The sequence below is a fragment of the Alosa sapidissima genome, chromosome 7 (genome assembly GCF_018492685.1).
Source record: "Alosa sapidissima isolate fAloSap1 chromosome 7, fAloSap1.pri, whole genome shotgun sequence".
NCBI classification, from domain to species: domain Eukaryota; kingdom Metazoa; phylum Chordata; class Actinopteri; order Clupeiformes; family Clupeidae; genus Alosa; species Alosa sapidissima.
In genome coordinates, this window is record NC_055963.1 from 19,156,012 (window position 1) to 19,175,156 (window position 19,145).

At 45.8% G+C, this 19,145-nt stretch overlaps 1 protein-coding gene across 2 annotated transcripts in view; it reads left to right on the top strand.

The window, feature by feature from the left end:
* ephb2a (eph receptor B2a) overlaps nt 1-19,145 on the top strand; it is a 52,962-nt gene that overhangs the window by 21,852 nt on the left and 11,965 nt on the right. For both annotated transcript variants that reach the window (XM_042099124.1, XM_042099125.1), the window contains exons 4-6: nt 13,304-13,459; nt 15,275-15,610; nt 18,984-19,108. In XM_042099124.1, coding sequence (XP_041955058.1) covers nt 13,304-13,459; nt 15,275-15,610; nt 18,984-19,108 — 617 coding nt within the window. The remainder of the gene's footprint in view (nt 1-13,303; nt 13,460-15,274; nt 15,611-18,983; nt 19,109-19,145) is intronic.

A 19,145-nucleotide genomic window follows, 5' to 3' on the forward strand; every position in this document is an offset into this window, starting at 1 on the left:
TATGATGCAACACATCTTACACTGGCCAAGAAGAGAGAGTATGAAATAAATTCCCCTGCCACCCTGTGATGATGGATGACTTTTTTGCTATGGTTTCCACTCCACAACCACTGTCTGTGATGAGGTTTGGATAAGCTCCTATATGGCAGTACATTTCTGTCCTGTTCCAGTTAAGCATGATGGGATTTCTTTTTTCTTTTTCTTTTTCTTTTTTTTGTCGTGTGGTGAATTGTGCTGGATCCATAATGATTAGCTGTACAGGTCAGATTTTTCTTCATAAATAGAGATAGTACCCAGCTGACTCTGAGGTCAGGTCTGTGGTTCCACATCATGGTTGAATTCTCCATAATTAGCCACAGAGTGCAGTATGCAGCAGCAACCTCTTTTTTCTGCATAGTTTCATTCAGGATGAATGCCCTATTGTGAGTGTGTGTGTGTGTGTGTGTGTGTGTGTGTGTGTGTGTGTGTGTGTGTGTGTGTGTGTGTGTGTGTGTGCACGCGTGTGTTCGTGCGTGTGTGTGTGTGTGTATGTGTGTGTGTGTGTGTGTGACTCAGAGAAAGAACGGGACATCCAGGGTCGTGATAGTTATTCTTTCATCTGACTGCACAGCTTTAACACTCATCCAACTTGACACAGCCAGTTATGACTTATGCTGTGATTTTGCCTTAGCCGGAGTGTGCGTTGGATTCGGGCTGCTTCCGCAACGCAGTAGTGGTACTGGTACACTCCCTCTTTTCACCATTAGCTCCCAATGTGACAACTGTTTAGGACAGGACGCTAAAGCCTAGCTTTGCTGTTGTTGAAGTGGCGACGCTTTGATTAATGGGTTTCAGGTGGAGGCGAGAGCCTAATTAGCATTATCGATCGTCGCAAACGATTTACAAACGTCCCGCGGGTGCTGTGTGCGTGGAGTTCATCTTCATCCATTTAAAAGTCTGTCTGTGCTTGTTGAGTTGGTGTGCAGGAGCACAGGCTCAATTGTTCCCCTGTCTTAGTGTTGGGGAGGTGCGGAGTAATCACTCCACTGCTATCAGCAGCAGCACTCCCTCAGGGGGAGTTCTCTCTTCTTCTGCACGGGGGTTTGGAGCCCCCTGATTCTCTCTCTCAGTCTGTCTCTGTCACTCTCTCTCTCTCTCTCTCTCTCTCTCTCTGTCTCTCTCACTCTCTCTCACTGTCGATGTCGCCAGGTCTGTGGATGAACAAAAAGGGCAGCCACAGGGCTGGTTGCATCTTATTTGTGCATGGATAATCACAGCGTTCTTTATACAGTACACACACACACACACACACACACACACACACACACACACCATACCACACCACACACACTGGCATATAGATGTGTGTATGTATAGAGCTGGAAATAGCAGCAGACTTTTTCCCATCTTGTCAGATCATGTGGCACAAGAGAGCAGTGTTATGACAATTTCACATGCAATCATGTCGTCCTTTGAACAGCATATTGTGAAGGAGTCCCATTAATTATCCCATATGCTATGTCATGAGGCCTGTTTTGTGAATGTTGCATTCCAGTTTTTATATTATATGCCTCTATGATTTGTAAAGCTGTCATTTCTTTTTGTAATTAGCAGAACTCACACTTGCATTGTGTCCAGCCGACTCTTGACAGTCCTCAGGGCAAGCTCCACTCTTCCATGGTTATTACTAGCCAGTGGGAGTCGCCTTCTCATTAATATTTACAGGCTTTTAAATGAATCGAATGCTTTAAACTGTCAGTTTTGGAACAAGGGGGGCCTCTCTGCCTTTAGAGGGTTCCCAGAGTAGTTTTCTCACACGCCTACAACTCATAAAATATTTACATAAGCCATTGACAGTAAATAAATAACACTGTTTCACTTGGATGGAAAGAAATGGTCCAATTTGTGGGTCAGAATGATTTGACACTCTGGGCACTTGCATGGAAAAGAGAAAAAGCATTTTACTTTCTCTCTCTCTCTCATCTCACTCACTGGATCAAATCCTGGGACCTCCATCTCCTTGGCTAGTGAAAAAAAAAGAGCTTTCACAACTGACTACAACAAAATGCACTCTGGTGTAGAGCCAGGAATACACTATCATTTTTTAAAGAGTTAAGAGTTGTTGCAGAATGAATAGGTACAGAGAAACCCAAGGAGAGAAGGTTTTCAGTCACTCATCATTTGGCTTGAGCCCATATCTCCCAAACAGGAACAGGAGATCTCGCAAGCGAAATAGGAACAGGAGATCTCACAAGCGAACAAGGCCGGGGAATGTCTAAGGCTGGACCTGAGCCTTGACATCTCCAAATCATCGTGCCTTATGGTGTCAGTGTCAACAGGAGCGTAGTAAAGCACAGCCACAAAGGAGGATCTGTGGCTCTCGCCCAGCCCCGCGGACGTATCAGTTGTGCTGTGGGGCCCGACCTGTCAGGCCTGCTGTTTAAGCACCGGTAAATTGAGCTGTGCTCCACGGATTCTGCGTGTCCTTGATACAAATCAAATATTTGAAGCCGCAGCATGTGTGCTGAACTCTCACATTTCCGCATGTGATCTCGATCCAAAATGTCCACACACACACACACACGCACACACGCACACGCACACGCACACGCACGCACACACACACACACACACACACACACACACACACACACACACACACACACACACACACACACACACATACAAAGCAAAAAAGACTGAGAGGTGCCATCAGAGGCAGAGTCTCAGTTGGGCCTGGCTATGTGAGAGTGCGTGAGTTTTGTGGTGGTAACCTTGTGTAGTCAGTAGACGTGGTTTTAAAAAAAGTGAGGTCGGGTTTTTGTTTTTGAAATGGAGCTGACTCCAGGAAAGGACATATTTCTCCCGAGTGTAGACCACACATCTGAATTTTCCCAGCTCCGACTTGTTAAGCCCTGTGATTATACAAATTCCAGGGAGCCAGTGGCGAAATAAAAGGCTCCGTGAAGTATTTTGGTGTGTGTGTGTGTGTGTGTGTGTGTGTGTGTGTGTGTGTGTGTGTGTGTGTGTGTGTGTGTCTTTGTGCGTGTGTGTGTCTTTGTGTCTGTGTGTGTGTGTGTGTGTGTGCGGGTGTGTGTGTGTGTGTGTGTGTGTGTGTGTGTGTGTGTGTGTGTGTGTGGGTGTGTGTGTGAGCAAAAGAGTATGTGTGTATGACTTCACTTTCTAGAGATTCCCCTCCTTTCACTCTCCTTTCCTCACCGCTGGGTGTTGAAGGCTGTGTCCGGCATGGGCCACTCATTACACCTTCTCATTCTTGTTGTTGTTCCCTCTGGCTCCTTCACACTCAGAAACAAGATCTCACTCTCGCTCTCTCTCTCTCTCTCTCTCTCTCTCACTCTCTCACTACACTCGTCATCTCTCTCTTATTCTCTGTCACTCTCTCTCTATCTATCTTTTTCTCTCTCTCTCTCTCACTCTCTCATGGATGTCTTGCTCTTTCTCTTTCTCTCACTCTCTCTCTCTGTCCCTCTCTCCGTCTGCTAGTTTGCCACCGTGGCTCCTGCCCGTCCCACTGGATTATCTGTCCGTCTCGAGGAACTCGGGGGATTAATCCTCACCCGCTGCTCTCCCCCCTCGTCCACCGCCGCCGCTACTGCTGCCGTGGCGATAAGATCGAGCCGAGCTCCCTTACACGCCGATCCCGCATTTAATGACCCTCAGCCTCACATTTGGCTGAAAAACAAGACGCGGGCATCGAGGACCTGCCAGCACTTAGCTTGGGCCTCCGCTAAACAGATGACAACTGCCCTCGGAGCGCTTGCTACCTCTCTTCAGCTTGCTGTCAGATATTTATGAAGCCCATAATAATCTCTGTCTTTAGCCCCCGCTAATGAAAATATAACATCTACCTTTAAGGTATGAAAGGAGTGCTAAATCTGTCAGATTGTGCTTTGCAGTGGTCATTAATCATGGTGCGCGAGGCAGCCTTTAGAAACAGGGTCATGTAACAACACATAAGGCCACTGTTCTCGACGCAACTACAGTTGCATTCATTATGGGGTGATGGCTACAGGGGAAAGTATGTCATATGTATAATACTCATAATGCTCATGAAGTAACTTTTTTTTTACATTTATTTCCTACTTTTATAGACTGGACTGACAGTGTGTGGCATATGTTATGCTTATATGAGTGCAGGCAGTGTGTGTGTGTGTGTGTGTGTGTGTGTGCATGCCCTGATGTTTGTGCATGAGTGCACATTTGCCTATGAGCGTGCATGTGTGAGTGTGTGTGTGTGTGTGTGTGTGTGTGTGTGTGTGTGTGTGTGTGTGTGTGTGTGTGTGTGTGTGTGCGTGTGTGTACGCTTGCATACTCTTGCACAAGTGTGTGTTACTATGAGACCCAGCTGGTCCATAAACTCTTAAAAAAATCTCTCACCCAGCATATCCAAGAGACAGAACGCCTGCGTTTAAAGGAGTGAGAAGATTAGTAAAACACAGCCTGCGTTTGCTTTTTGGGGGCTGACTGTAGACGATGAGCTTCTATCAGAGGTTCCCAACCTTTTTTGGCAGGTGACCCCATTTTGATGTCACAAAATGTTGGCGACCCCAATCATTCACAACATGTTGAGAGAGAGAGCGCCTGGTTGTTTTGGTACTTAGTTTGGAACGTTGATCAAGCATTATTATCCATGATGATCTCATGCGGGATGTCTACGTTTATTTTTGCATAGATAGATTGTAATGAAGAATCCGATTAGTTCATTAACTTGGATATCATGAGGGTTTTCATTTTTTCTTTTAATTTAATGTATATATATTTGAATGTAATGTTCTGGTCAATTGTAAGATACCCAATATCATAGGCGACCCCATTTGAACAAATGAGGTCGGCTGAGATATTGGGTATCTTACACAACGCCTGCGATTGAAAGGGTGAGAGGATTAGTAAAACACAGCCAGTGTTTGCTTATTGTGGGCTGACGGTAGACGATGAGCTTCTATCTTTCTCTGGGTTGATCACTGACTGACACCGAGGCTTCTGTCAGGTGGTTTTAGCTCCGTTTCAGCACACGGCTACAGGTTCAGTCGAAGCAGGAGGAACAGCAGCAGCAGCAGGATAAGTCTTTCTGCGGTGCAGTGCCCTTGATGACCCGCTGCAGTGGCTGCCAAGCGGCATCCTGCAGCGGGCCTGGACACTGGAGAAAAGCGAAGGTGGCAGCCCGCTGACCCTGTCTGTCTGTGGGTTCCACGGGTCTGTCTGCGCAGATACCTTGAAGTCTGTAGTCGCTGCCCTTTACATTTGGTCGAGGTGTGTGGACATACAGTAACAAATTATGCTGATTAGCAGTGGTATTTCTGCATGGTTGGCAAATTCACAGGCAATTTTATCTGAGTATGCTAAACACAGTGAAGATACCCTTTTGTGCCTGCAGTGGTACGAAATAAATGTCCTATGTAAAATAATATCACATCATTTTGCCATACTGTAGTCTAACATTTACGTCCCATATTGAATTATAATTTATGTGTGAAAAATAGCATATTGTATTTACTGGTCTATATTTGTTTCCGTTTTATGACTGTCATAGATTGTCATAGTTAATATGGTGAGAATGATGTAACATTGCACTTGAAGTATCAGATAAAGACCATGTTTGTTTTCATTTTAGCTTCAAAAAACATCTTATCTTTCAAGAAAACCCATGGCATGGCCAGATCAGAATCAGATCCTTGCTCCAAATCAATTTAATCATGTTCCCTAAGAGAAATAGACAGATACGGTATGTAGAGAGGAAGAGAGAGAGAGAGAGAGGGAGAGAGAGAGAGGGAGAGAGAGAGGGAGAGAGAGAGAGGCCATGTGCAGAGCGCAGTAGCGTATTGCCTCTGGTGATATTCACACCGTCGTCAGTGGCAGTGGTGGCTCCATGTCGTGTGGGGTTTATGGTGGGATCCAAGGCTATAGATTTGGATTGAGGAGCAGCTGCTGCTGCCTGCCCTGCCCCACACTCCACTCCTCTCCTCTCCTATCCCCTTCTCTTCTCTCCTCCCCTCCTCTCCTCCCCTCTCCCCTTTCCTATCCTCTCCCCTCCTCTTCTCTCCTCTCCTCTCCCCTCCTCCCCTCCTCTCCTCTCCTCCTCTCCTCCCCTCCTCCTCTCCTCCCCTCCTCCCCTCCTCCTCCCTGCTCTGTGCCGCTCCATCCCCCATCACCCCCATTATGCTGCTGTCAGCCCAGCCCTTTATCTGGCCCCTCCACTAGTCAAGCCCAGTCAGCCTGCCCACTGGGCCAGTGCTGGGGATCTCCAGGGGGACTGCGCTCAATAGAGCCTGTGTTGTGTTGTCCTATGATGATGATGATAATGATAATGAGTGTGTGTGTGTGTGTGTGTGTGTGTTGGGGGGGGGGGGGGCGTGTTTTTTGTGTGTGTGAGTGTGTGTGTGTGTGTGTCGGATTGTGCGTATGTGTGTGTTTTTGTCAGATTGTGTGTATGTGTGTGTCTTTGTCTGTGTGTGTGTGTGTGTGTGTGTGTGTGTGTGTGTTTGTGTGTGTGTGTGTGTCGGATTGTGTGTGTTTGTGTGTGTTTGCCGGAATGTGTGTTTGCCGGATTGTGTGTGTGTATGTGTGCGTGCATGCGTGCGTGTGTGTGTGTGTGCGTGTCTCTGCATCCTTTTCAGAGCTCACCTGCTCTCATATATTCTTGATATCATCCACTGTGGCTTAGCTGGATGTTATGTTTTTGTTTTTGTTTTTTTCAAGAGCATCTGTGAAAAACTTGTCACATGTATGTGTATGTAAAAGAGAAGGAACACTTCTTTCGAGGTTCATAAATACTGCACGTGGCGGGAATACGCCAGCACAGTTATCCCTTTTCGGGTATTAATCTTTCATCCTTGCAGTCGGCAATCTGCTAGCCCATTTGAAATTCGGAAGATGCATTTTTCAGTGTTTACATCAAGATCACACCCAATAATTTATGCCCTCCTGGCTCACAGATGAATTAGAAGTCATAATGCACAAGCCTCTAAAATGTATTGATTCTTACAAAATTTCTGGCCTTGCTGTTGTTGACCTACATGTAACATGTCAGTAGCTAACCTAATAGTCATATCAAATGAGCTGATAAACCCTGAAGTTACAAAAAGCATCTTTTTATTCTATAGGGCACAAAATGTTGAAGTGTACTACTAATCCTTTCTGATGTTTCTCCCTTGTATCAAGCAACTAAAAATACTCTAAAAGCCCAAGAGATCTGATCTCTGTGAGCAGACCCCTTTTGCCTTGCTCTCGTTTGCCTCAGCGGACACGTTCTATGACATCTCATTTAGCCAATGTAGGGCTGCATGATATTCTCACCAAAAAATAACTAGCATAGCTGCTGTCTCGTTTATTTATGGGTGGTTTGTTGCTGAATTTCGCCTCATTTGGATGGATTTGGATTTGCTTTTAGTTCACTCTCATTTCTGATTATTTCTTTGGATGACACGTGACATGAGCTGTGCTAAAACAACATTATAATGTGTGCGGCCGAATCTGCACCAAAATGAATATGCTGTAGTTACAGGGGTTGTCAATCTAAGAGGTAGGGCTAGTCTGTGTGTAGAGTTGGCAGTTGTCTTTCTTGACAAATTTACTAAACAAAATGCTCCCATCTGACAAGTAGTTGAGCGCATTAATCCTTAGATAAGAACATCAGGTTGAGAGGGCACATCTAATGGATAGTGTTTTGGTGTCTGTGGTCTCTCTGCCTTGACTAGAACAGGCAGCAACTGAAATGGTTGTTTTTTTATCATCCTCAGAAAGGTTGGGAAACTCATATGCTGTTCATGCTTTCCCATCAGATAGTCATACTTTTGCCATGGGTTTTAGTCATTCTGCAAACGTATGTGGAGGAAATAGAAATGATTTAGTGCCGGCATTGGCTGGAAATTGGTTTTCTTCCCACTGTAATATCCCTTAGCGTCAATCACAACCCTCACAAATAAAAACTACCAGGAGCCCGAATGGTGTAGGAGTACTGGTATGTCATGAAACCCAGCTTTCTCGCTTTCTCTCTCTCTTTCTCTCTCTCTCTCTTTCTCTCGCTCTCTCTCTCTCTCTCGGTCATGTCATTTTCATTTATTTGCGGTTATGTACCATGGGTGCAGGTTCACGACTTCTTCCAGGCATTAGGTTATGCTCAGCCATAGGCGTCTGACCTGTGGGGTTATTTCTTATCCATTATACATGTTCACTTATGATCCCTACTGTTTTTATATCCTTGTCTAGAGTGCAATTATTCTCATTCTCTGTTCCTATCCCATAGATTGATACACATTTATATATATATATATAAATATAAGGATTCATCCCACTCCTCTGGTTCCAGAGATCAAACAACGCACTGCTTGCTTTAACCGCAGTTCCACAGTCTGTTTATACGAGCTGATTTGGAGGTCTATTACCTAATTAGACCACAACTGTGTTTGTATTGGATTATCCAGTTGATCTGTTTCAGTAGTGACCATGAGAAAAGATTAAGCATATAAGTGGGAAATTCTTTCTCTCAGAAGCGATGAGGGGTAACTCACCCTTTATGTAGTGGAGGACAAAAAATACCCCTTCACATTTCACATGGTTATATATAAGTTATACAGAAAAAGTAATAGATATTTTTTCCATCTTTTTTCCCCAATATGTGGTCTTTAATAACAGCCATAAAGACCTCATAACAAACCTCACACGTCTCAGTATCTGACATGAGTAGTACGTTCCGGCAATATACTTCCCAGAGGGAAAAAAACAACATGGGAGCATATTTTTGCCAAGTGTGGTGTGACATTCATAAGCAGTGTTCCCCTACTGTATGTTATTACAGTAAAATAAGCCAGGCTCTCCCGCAGCTGTTGTAATAAGCCCATCACAGGAGCACATTAACTTGGCCATCAGAGGAGCTATGACAGCTCTGGCTGGTTCCACCCCTCCACCGTCACGGCTCAATCATCCATCAGCAGCACACACACAGAAGATTGTAGTCTTCCCAGGATTGGGATCTCCGCTTTCTTTCACACACACACACACACACACACACACACACACACACACACACACACACACACACACACACACAGAGACACGCACACACACACACACTCACTCACTCATACACACACTTCTCTCTTTTCTGGTGCCTCTCCACGGTGCCATAGCTATTAAATTCCATTCCCTCGCACCTCAGAGGGCTGCCACTGATGATTCAATCCCGCGCCGCCGTAACTGGAACCAACGCCTCATACAGCACCGGGCTCTGCACACTGTCATTGACTCTGAGACCAGAGACATGCGCCGCAAGCCTCACGCTACCGCTGATGGAGTGGCTACGACTTTTCCGTTATTACTTCTCCACCGCGAAGAGACAGCCAAGACAAATATTAGGTCGTCACGGCGATGATGGGCGACTGCTGTGTGTACATATGCATATACTGTGTATTTAATGAAAATACGTGTTTCATTTTAGCACTGTCCTATCTTAAGACGAGGTGTGTGCGCTACCGCCGCCACCGCCACTGCTGCTTTGGCACACCTGCTGAATGAAACGCGACACGCCACATTTACCGCTAGAGCTCCGGAAGAAATGCTCTAGAAATGTACCCTATCCTCTCCTCTCCTTCTCCTTTTCTCTCCTCTCCTCTCCTCTCCTCTCCTCTCCTATCCTTTCCTATCCTTTCCTCTCCTCTCCTCTCCTCACTCTCCTTCTCCTCCCAATGGAGAGATTATTTCCTAAATGGATGTGTCCACGTGACACACAGTGTAGAGTAGAGTTTGAGGGCCAAATAGGAGGCTGTGTGTGTGTGTGTGTGTGTGTGTGTGTTTGTGTGTATGTGTGTGTGTGTGTGTGTGTGTGTAGGGGAGCTTCTTTTGATGGGAAGATATGCTTGTGTCTGTGTGTGTGTTGGTGGCGGGTGAGGGCTGGGGAGACAGTAATTCACCTCTCCTCATATGATTTCCTGTCCATTACAGAAAGCCTGGCCTTCTCTCATGGGCAGATTACATGCAATCACCCGAGCAACACTTTGACAAGCACTTCACACCTGTCATCTTTACTGGGGTGTGATGGCCCTCAGTATGGATGGGCGGCTTTTTACCCTCACCCAGAGTGGAGGTGTGACAGCGCCGTAAATGTGTGCGCGTATGTGTGTGTGTTCAAATGTGTGTGTCTGTCTGTCTGTCTGTCTGTCTGTATGTCTGTCTGTCTCTCTGTGTGTGCGTGTTCGCGTTCATATGTGTGTATCTCTGTGTGTGTGTGTGTGTGTGTGTGTGTGTGTGTGTGTGTGTGTGTGTGTGTGTGTGTGTGTGTGTGGAGAGTGTGGTGGTGGTGGTTTGATGAGCTAATTCGTCTCGTCTTTGAAGAGCAACAGCTACTGGATTTGCAATTTCATTTGTTTGTGCACCTGTGGTTCCTCCTGCATTTGTGCCTGGCAGGCATAGACACTCACTCACACACACACTCTCTCTCTCCCTCTCACACACACACACACACACGCACACACACACATCCACACTCACACACAGCCTTATCAGTCGAAAACACTAAAAAAAACAATTTACTTCGAATTTGCAGGGAAATTGTCATTACCAATTGCACACCGGAGATGCATGCCTTCTCCTCACAGCGTCCCCCACCGAGTACATCTGCACTGCCTCACTCAGCGGATGTGCTCTGTGTCCTCCGGGGGTTCAACTGCTGTGGGGCCATGCTGTACAACAGCAGGAAAGAATCCAAATCCATGGGTGTTTCACCAGGTCTTTGGTTGTCATTGGAATGCTGAAACAACTTGACCATGTTGAGATAAACTACTTGTCGACTGATTTATTGCGTCAAAAGTTGATGTATGCCGACCACAACCGCGGGATGCCGTGAGCACTGCCAGACCCACGGCCTTTTTGACAGTGTTAATTGCATCTAAAAATGTTTTCTATGGAAATGATCCCTGCTTAAACTGCGTCACTCCGTAGATATGGACCTAGCACAATTACAGGCCACTGTGGTGGTTCGGTGGATGTTGGGGTTTGGAATTTTGTCTGAAAGTTGACTTTTTTCCACATCTTCATTCAAGCATAAAACCTCATTGAATTACAGTAATGTATGCCAACAGCAACTGCATCAAAACAGTAACTATAAAACCAATATTTGTAATAAAAAAATATATTGTTGATGTTGCTGTTGTTGCTGTTTTTGGTGCTCCTTTTGTTGTTTGTGCTGTTGCTGGTTGTGTTGGCGTTGGTGTAATTAATTATTACTATTAATATAGAGTGCATGTGCATATTATGCATTGCTGTGACACATTAGGATGTTCTAATATTTATCAATTTTGTTGTTTTGGCCGCCTGAGGAGGGTGAGTTAGCAGTTAGCTACCAGTCATGTTAACGCGCCGGTGTGATTATTAGATGATGTACACACACTAATTAGTGATGACGAGATCTCAGTGTGGCACGGCGGAAGGTGCTGTGGCACCGGTTGGTGGAAGCGTAAGGCCAGCCTGCCATCTCAACTAAGAGCAAACGGAAAAATGAGGACAACTGGGTTCCCATGGGCCAGCAGACAGACGGCAACAGTGGCACAGTTTACAGGGAAGTCAGTGATCCGAGCACAAGAGAGAGAGAGAGAGAGAGAGAGAGAGAGAGAGAGAGAGAGAGAAAGAGAGGATGAGAGAGAGAGATACAAGGAGGGAGAGAGGATGAGAGAGATAGAGAGAGAGAGGATGAGAGAGAGATACAAAGACAGAGAGAGGAAGAGAGAGAGAGATACAAAGAGAGAGTGAACAAAAAAAGAGACATGCAAAGAGAAAGACCATAAGAGAGAGAGATACAGAGAGAGCGAGAGAGAGAGAGAAAGACAGAGCGAGTAAGTGAGCGCATCAGTGGTAACAGAACATTGCATGTTTGGCGTAGGAGGTAGACACTAGGCAGAGCCATTTCACGGTTGGTCTAGCCCCATTGACTATCTCAGTGTGCTCTGGCACGTCATGTTATTGTGCGTGGTGTGACCTCTACAGTTCTCCTTCTCCATATCTGCCGGTTCCACTCTGCACATGTCGTGCATGAAACTTAAATGAGTTTTGCCAGGTTTACTCCGAATGTGTTTCCCCACTAAGTAGTGAATTCCATTCAGCTCCGCAGTAGAGTAGTCAAGTTGGCATAAAGTCCAAATTACGGCTTCAAGAGAGATACAGGTGAGCAGCACTTAACTGATAGAACAAGTGTAAAACAAAGGACAGAAAAGGAAACAACTTTCCAGGTGAAGCGTGAATAACACGCAGGCAATGCTGTTATGATATTGCTCAATTGACTAATGTCCATTTTATTACATAATTAGACCTTCCAAATTATGACCAGTACCGTGCAAGCAATTGACTATCAGTGTATGGGTTGTATTGTAATATGATCCTATAAAGACAGAAATATTCCACTGCTAGGCTGATATCAGTAGCATATGCTCAACACCTTGTAGCCCTCAGGGTAAGCATACGATGACGAGCATATGGACGAGCTGTGAGAATGACTAAACCTTAAACCTGCTGACATCAGTCTCCATGACTCACGATACACTGCAGTTGTCATTAGCTAGCAGATGTGTTTTTGTCATTGTAGTTCTTAGTTACACTTAAGCCTTAACTTATGGTTTGTCAGAATTACTGCCTCAGACCCCTGGAGATTGTAATAGATAGTTAGACTATAGACAGTAGCACAAATACTTTACAAGATGGTCAGCTTTAGCTTGAGAATTGGCTCCTCACGGCCTGCGTGCTATTCGGCTCAGTGCATCAATTCAGATCTAAGAGGTCACTCACGCTCCGTATCCATTAACACAGAGTGCTATTCTAAAGGTATAAATAAGCACTGAATGGTGTTTTGCTTTCTTTTGCATGTCTGACAGGAACACTGATTTGTGATAATTAAAATAGAGTTGTCCTGTTGTGTTGTTTATGTGCTCTGACTCACAAGAACCCTCTCTGTCTCTTTCTGTGTGTGTGTCTGTGTGTGTGTGTGTGTGTGTGTGTGTGTCTGTGTGTGTGTGTGTGTGTGTCTGTGTGCGTGTGTCTGTGTGCGTGTGTGTGTGTGCGTGTGTCTGTGTGTGTGTGTGTGTGTGTGTGTGTGTGTCTGTGTGCGTGTGTCTGTGTGCGTGTGTGTGTGTGCGTGTGTCTGTGTGCGTGTGTCTGTGTGTGTGTCTGTGTGTCTGTGTCTGTGTGTGTGTGTGTGTGTGCGTGTGTCTGTGTGTGTGTGTGTGTGCGTGTGTCTGTGTGTGTGTGTGTGTGTGTGTGTGTGTGTGCGTGTGTCTGTGTGTGTGTGTGTGTGTGTGTGTGTGTTTTCCCTGGTGTGTTGCAGCCTGTCCCTTTGGCTCCTTTAAAGCGGCCCAAGGGGACCACTTGTGTCTGAAGTGCCCCATCAACAGCCGTACCACCACCGAGGGGGCGACCAACTGCGTCTGCCTAAACGGCTACTACCGCACGGACACCGACCCAGTGCAGATGCCCTGCACCAGTGAGTCTAACCCTCCACCTTGTTTACCTCCAGTTTACATCTCCTTGTACCTCTAAGCTCTTATCACTGACCTGCAGTCCATTGATCCACACACATCATCATCAACAACAACAACAACAACAACAACCAGTGCCATCGACACAATCCACACAAGAGCCCATTTACGGCTGTTTCATGCATAATTATCCGCAAAGATTAGCTTTTTAAATCAAAACCTTTGAATCGACTAAAGGTATTTATGCCCCCCCCCCCCCCCCCACCCCACACCCCTCCCAAAAGCAGATGATGAACCATGTCAAGGAGCTGTGTTTCATCTCCAGAGATGCTTGTCCTCCCTTCTTTTCTGATTTTGAAGTTTGGTAGACCAAAAGAACATTCTTTTCTTCTTCCTTTTATGCAGCACAATGTGAATAAAAAAAGGATGCAGGGAAGAATGCCTGGAATAAGATTTGCATAAGCCCCCTCACTCTCTCTTTGGTCGATGACCGGGACGCTCTGCCAGTAGTGGCATTGATGCTGTGCTGAGTGGCCTTGGCGCTCTTGGAGAGAGGAGCTCTTGGTGGCATTGTTCGGCTTGTGCTTAATGGGCCAGGGCCGCACTGCTCTTTTCATTTTAATTCCCATTAAAGAATTGTTAATTAGCCGCAGTGTTGTGCAAAACCCATAAGCCCCCACATCCCTGGGAATAAATGTCACTAATGGACTGATGATAACTGGCTCTAGCGCAAATGAAATTGTTCGGATTGCTTGGAGACAATCAACCTCTCTCCCTCTCTCTCTCTCTGGAGACAGACAGGCTATGCAGACAGACTATACAGTATAATTGTGTTCCTTCAATTATATCACAGCGAGTGAGGTTCTCGATATTGTCTTTCTATTTCCCCCGTTCGAATTAAATGTCCCATTTGGTTAAAAATGTCTGTTTCCCCCATTGTTTGAGACATCATGAGATCTCTCTTCTAGGGAATATGAGACTGCTGAACAAAGCACAGAACTTCTCTTTTTAATGCAGCGCACTATCACACAGTCAGTCTTAATGTAACTTAACCGCACACTAAACTGATTGTTTCAATGTGAACTGGAATATTCTTGGTCAACCATCACTGTGTGTTGTGAGAGAAGTGAGATGTTTGCAATGCCTTGGTCATAAACTGCACTTGCACACAGTCATAAAATGTGTCTCACCGACAATATCAGCACTAACTCAATATCAAATGTTATGCCTGAGGTGGTTGGAATCTTAAATTTGAAAATGAAGGATGTTTTTCCCCCCCTGCATCTTCATTTGGGCTGTCTATTGTGAAAAAAAGAGTCTTCCTGTTCTTCAAGTGGAGGAATATGACCCTGACCATGGCATTGCTATGAATTTCATTCTCTAAAAGGACTCAATCTCATAAAACATGTCTCCTCCTGCCGCTGTACCTTCACACATAATAAAAGTCTCTGCTAAATATGTAAATAAGACCGGCGTTGCAGTGACATTTGTGAGGAAGAGACGCCAACCGTGAACTTACAAGATAATGCTCAGGTTTGTGGGGGAGGCAACTTGATTACGCCTCAGTATAAAGTGCTTAAGACTGTGAGCCACGTCCAGCGAGTTAATGTCCTCCCTGGGCACCACTGTAACGGGATCTCTGAGTGTATCTGGCTGCCCATAACTGGAATTGTAATCTGTCAGAATGTAGTACGTCTCCAGTGTGAAATACGAGGTATGAAATGCCTGCTAGACATCACTGTAACTAATGCTTGTTCTCCTGTTTCTCTGTGCTGCTTCTTTTTCTTTTTCTTTCTTTCTTTCTTCTTTTTCCCCGTCAGCAATCCCCTCTGCACCCCAGAACGTGATCTCTAGTGTCAATGAGACGTCCCTGCAGCTGGAGTGGGGGTCGCCGCGGGAGACGGGCGGCCGAGACGACGTCGTGTACAACATCATTTGCAAGAGTTGCGGCGCCGGGCGCGGGGCCTGCACGCGCTGCGGCGACAACGTCCAGTTCACGCCGCGGCAGCTGGGCCTCACCGAGCCGCGCGTGCACATCAGCGACCTGCTCGCGCACACGCAGTACACCTTCGAGATCCAGGCGGTCAACGGCGTGTCCGACCAGAGCGTCTACTCACCACACTTCTCCTCCGTCAACATCACCACCAATCAAGCTGGTAAGTGACCAGGCCTGTTAGTGATCAAGAAGCAGTCCCATCCCCAGGCCACAAGTGGATAGCTACATCAGTATCTAATAGAATAAGAGATGATCCACACACCACATAGCTCCCATTCAAGTTTCCAAGATTTATTGACGTTTTCCTGTTAGTGATCAGAATTTTTTCAGAGCTTCACGGCACGGTACATCAATCAAGGCCTCACTTTATGTGCTTGACTAGTTGTTCACAAACTGAGTGATGAATAGGGGTATCTGAAAATAAGACGGATGAAAATATCCAGAAACAATCATTGCGCATAAACAGGCTTTACTAATGGCAAAGTACAGTGGTGGGCACCTTCTTTTGATTTAAGTCGATTTTTTGGGGTGGAATGAGGGGGGTTTATATGTGTGCTGAGTGCACACATTTTCTTCTCAGCAGCACTTTTCTGTCCCAGCATGACTCCATCATTAGACGATCTGGGCTGTATGTGCAACTCCTCAGAGCCCTGTTTGGAATTAGGCCCGCTGCTCTATTATTCCTGCTGCCACGGCCACCGCTGCCGCCGCCACTGCCCCTCACTCCGCTCCGCTCCACCCGACTCTGTTAGGCCCACTGCTGCACTTCTGAGCACAGCACTCCAAACCCACACGGAGCTGAAGCCCGAGCCACCGACGCTTGGGTGCTCTGAACCCTAACGCTGAGGTTGTGATATGGAAATGGTATAAAAGTTATCTTGCTATGAGGCATTTTTCTTTACAAAAACTAAAAAACACACACAGTTGAGAGCTGGTTGGGAGATTTGTGGGGGGGGGGGGGTTGGCTGGGTGGGGTGAGTTGGGTGAGCGGGTGGAGGGGGGGGTTAGGGGTTCGTGGAGCATTTTAATGAGGGCTCTGCCCAGGGCATTTCCACTCTGAACTCACTGGCCCTGCCAACGGAGGCTCTGTCTCCACCGGTGTTTCTGTCAGCCCGTATTACCGCCTGACCGCTGCTGAGCGCAGACAAAAAGTGCAGTTCACACCATTAACACCCGTGGAAGTTGGCGTGGGGGGAGAGCGCGAGAGAGAGAGAGAAAGAAAGAGAAGCCGCCCCAGCCAGCCCCAGCGAGAATATAAAAAAATGAATTTAAAAAATGAAGGAAGGATTGGGGAGATGGGCGAGAGCAAGGGATACTATATGGAAGAGAGAAAGAAAGAGAGAGAGAGAGAGAGAGAGAGAGAGAGAGGCAAATAGCATTGCCTTGCTGAGTTGGCTAGCAGCGGATTTATTCCCAAATCCACAGTTAGAAGGTTTGCTGTTGTGCCACAAATGGGGACTTTAGAGTTCAGAGGTTTGATGGTGTTGCCAAAATACTAAATAAGCCTGATTTGCAAAAATAAGATTATGTTAGCAGGGCAAGCGCCATTAGGGGGATGAATGTTTTAATGTTTATTTCGTTTTTTAAAGAACCACTGTTGGGTGCGTGAAAGAGAAACATCTGTCTATGACTTCCTTGGGTTGCATCAACCCTGTAAAAGATCACGTTTAATCACAAGCACTGCGATGTCTGTCATATACCACTAGCAAAGCCCAGGATATGCCCACTTTGAAATTGAAGATGATGTCTTGACACAGACACTCACGTTGAAGTCCTCTGTGTTGCAGATGCTTTAAAACACCATTAAAGAGGGTATTACTTTGTAATTTACCACTTGGGGGAAATACCATTGGAGAAAAGAGAGAGAAAGAGAGAGAGAGAAGATGAGAGAGAGAGAAATCCCCAAAATCCTTTGCAGATGTAGAGTATCATAATTGCCTGTCTGATTTGCTTCCAGTGTGCCACAAGGACATATGATTTTTTTATGCCAGCTTCAAGAGCACTGCTTGTGCCTCATAAATCCTACTCCAAACAGGGCGGGTTGCATGATAAAGTAGCCATTACCGTAATGTATGTGCTGCTCTGATGGCTTCAGCAGTGAAGAGGAGTGGCTCTAATGAGGAGAGCATCTGAATTTATTTGCTTGTACCTGTCGCTGGGACTGCAATCTCTGTGCGCAGTGCGCATACGTCGTGTGAGCTTTTTAGCAGGCACGTTGCGTGAGCTATTGTAGTGCCCATTACTTAGACAAATGACATGCGAAAACCATTCCGAAATGTATCCGAACAAAAGCCGAACTGCCCACACATCATTTCCCATGGAGGAAATATTGACATCTGGCCATTAACATTCCTCAGGTCCGCACACAGTGTGTTAAACATATATAATACATAATGCTGTATTAGGGTAAGAGTAACATTAAGGTTAACTTTAACATTAAATAATATGAAAGATACTTACAAATTACAGCAACAATTTGAGCCAGTGCACTGAGTGCACAGAAATTGATAGGTCAGTCAGTTTCTGTTTCATGCTGCCGTCATAGTCTGTGGTCTTGGCACAGCATATGTGTAGTCTATGGTGTAATCACAACAGTGAATATTGGTGTGCTAACATTAACATAACTATAAATAATATGAAAGATATTTATATTTTATGGAAATCATTTCAAATACAGTGCGTAAGAGACGGGCCCCCGTGCATGTCTTTTTCATTCGGCTATTATAGTCTATGGTCTCACCAGAGCAGGCTCACTCCCCCTGTGCCTCAGTGATGTGCCATTCTCTACTGCCCACTACTGGGTGCAATGGAAAAGCCCCTCCGACATCACGGCTGTCTGTCGCCCCGTGCTGTTTTATGAACTTCATAATCTTTTTAACCTGTTTTGAAATCTCGCCCTCGCTATTTTTAGAAACCTTTCTCTCTGTCTCTCTCTCTCTCTCTCTCTCTCTCTCTTTTTTCTTTACGAGGCTGGCTCCTGTGGGACGGCGTTCTTAAAAATTAAGTCGCTCTGATTTCCCAAGCTTTTATATCTCCCACAGTAAGCACAGAGGCGCCCTGCAGTTCGCTCTTTATGGAGATACTTGCAGCTCTGTTTCAGCCAAATGGCTGTGTGCATTGACAGAGAGCCAGTTAATATAAAACCCTCACTGGAGAAGGCCAAAGGCGTAGCTTGCCGTCCTCGACTGAGAGTTTCTATGGGCCATGTGCTACATCCTCAGGCATTTTATGAATTCCAATTAAATTTACAGCGCCACTGAATGACGGCCTTGGTTTCCAATACATCACTTTGGCTAAAAGGGAGCTGGGACCTCACGGCTGCAGTTGTTAGTTTGCTCATTTCGTGACAAAACATGCTGTGGTTATTACCAGTGCTGATGAATTAAACATCCTGTAAACAAATTACTGATGGAGAACGACTCTCTCTCTCTTTTCTCTCTCTCTCTCTTGCTCTCCTCCTTTTCTGTCTCTTAACTCTCTCATTCTCTTTCTGGCTGTCAATGTTTCTTGATTCTCTCTCTCTCTCTCTCTAGCCCCATCAGCTGTGTCCATTATTCATCAAGTCAGCAGGTCTGTGGACAGCATAACACTGTCCTGGTCTCAACCTGACCAACCCAACGGGGTTATCCTCGACTACGAGCTCCAGTACTACGAGAAGGTACACACACACACACACACACACACACATACACACA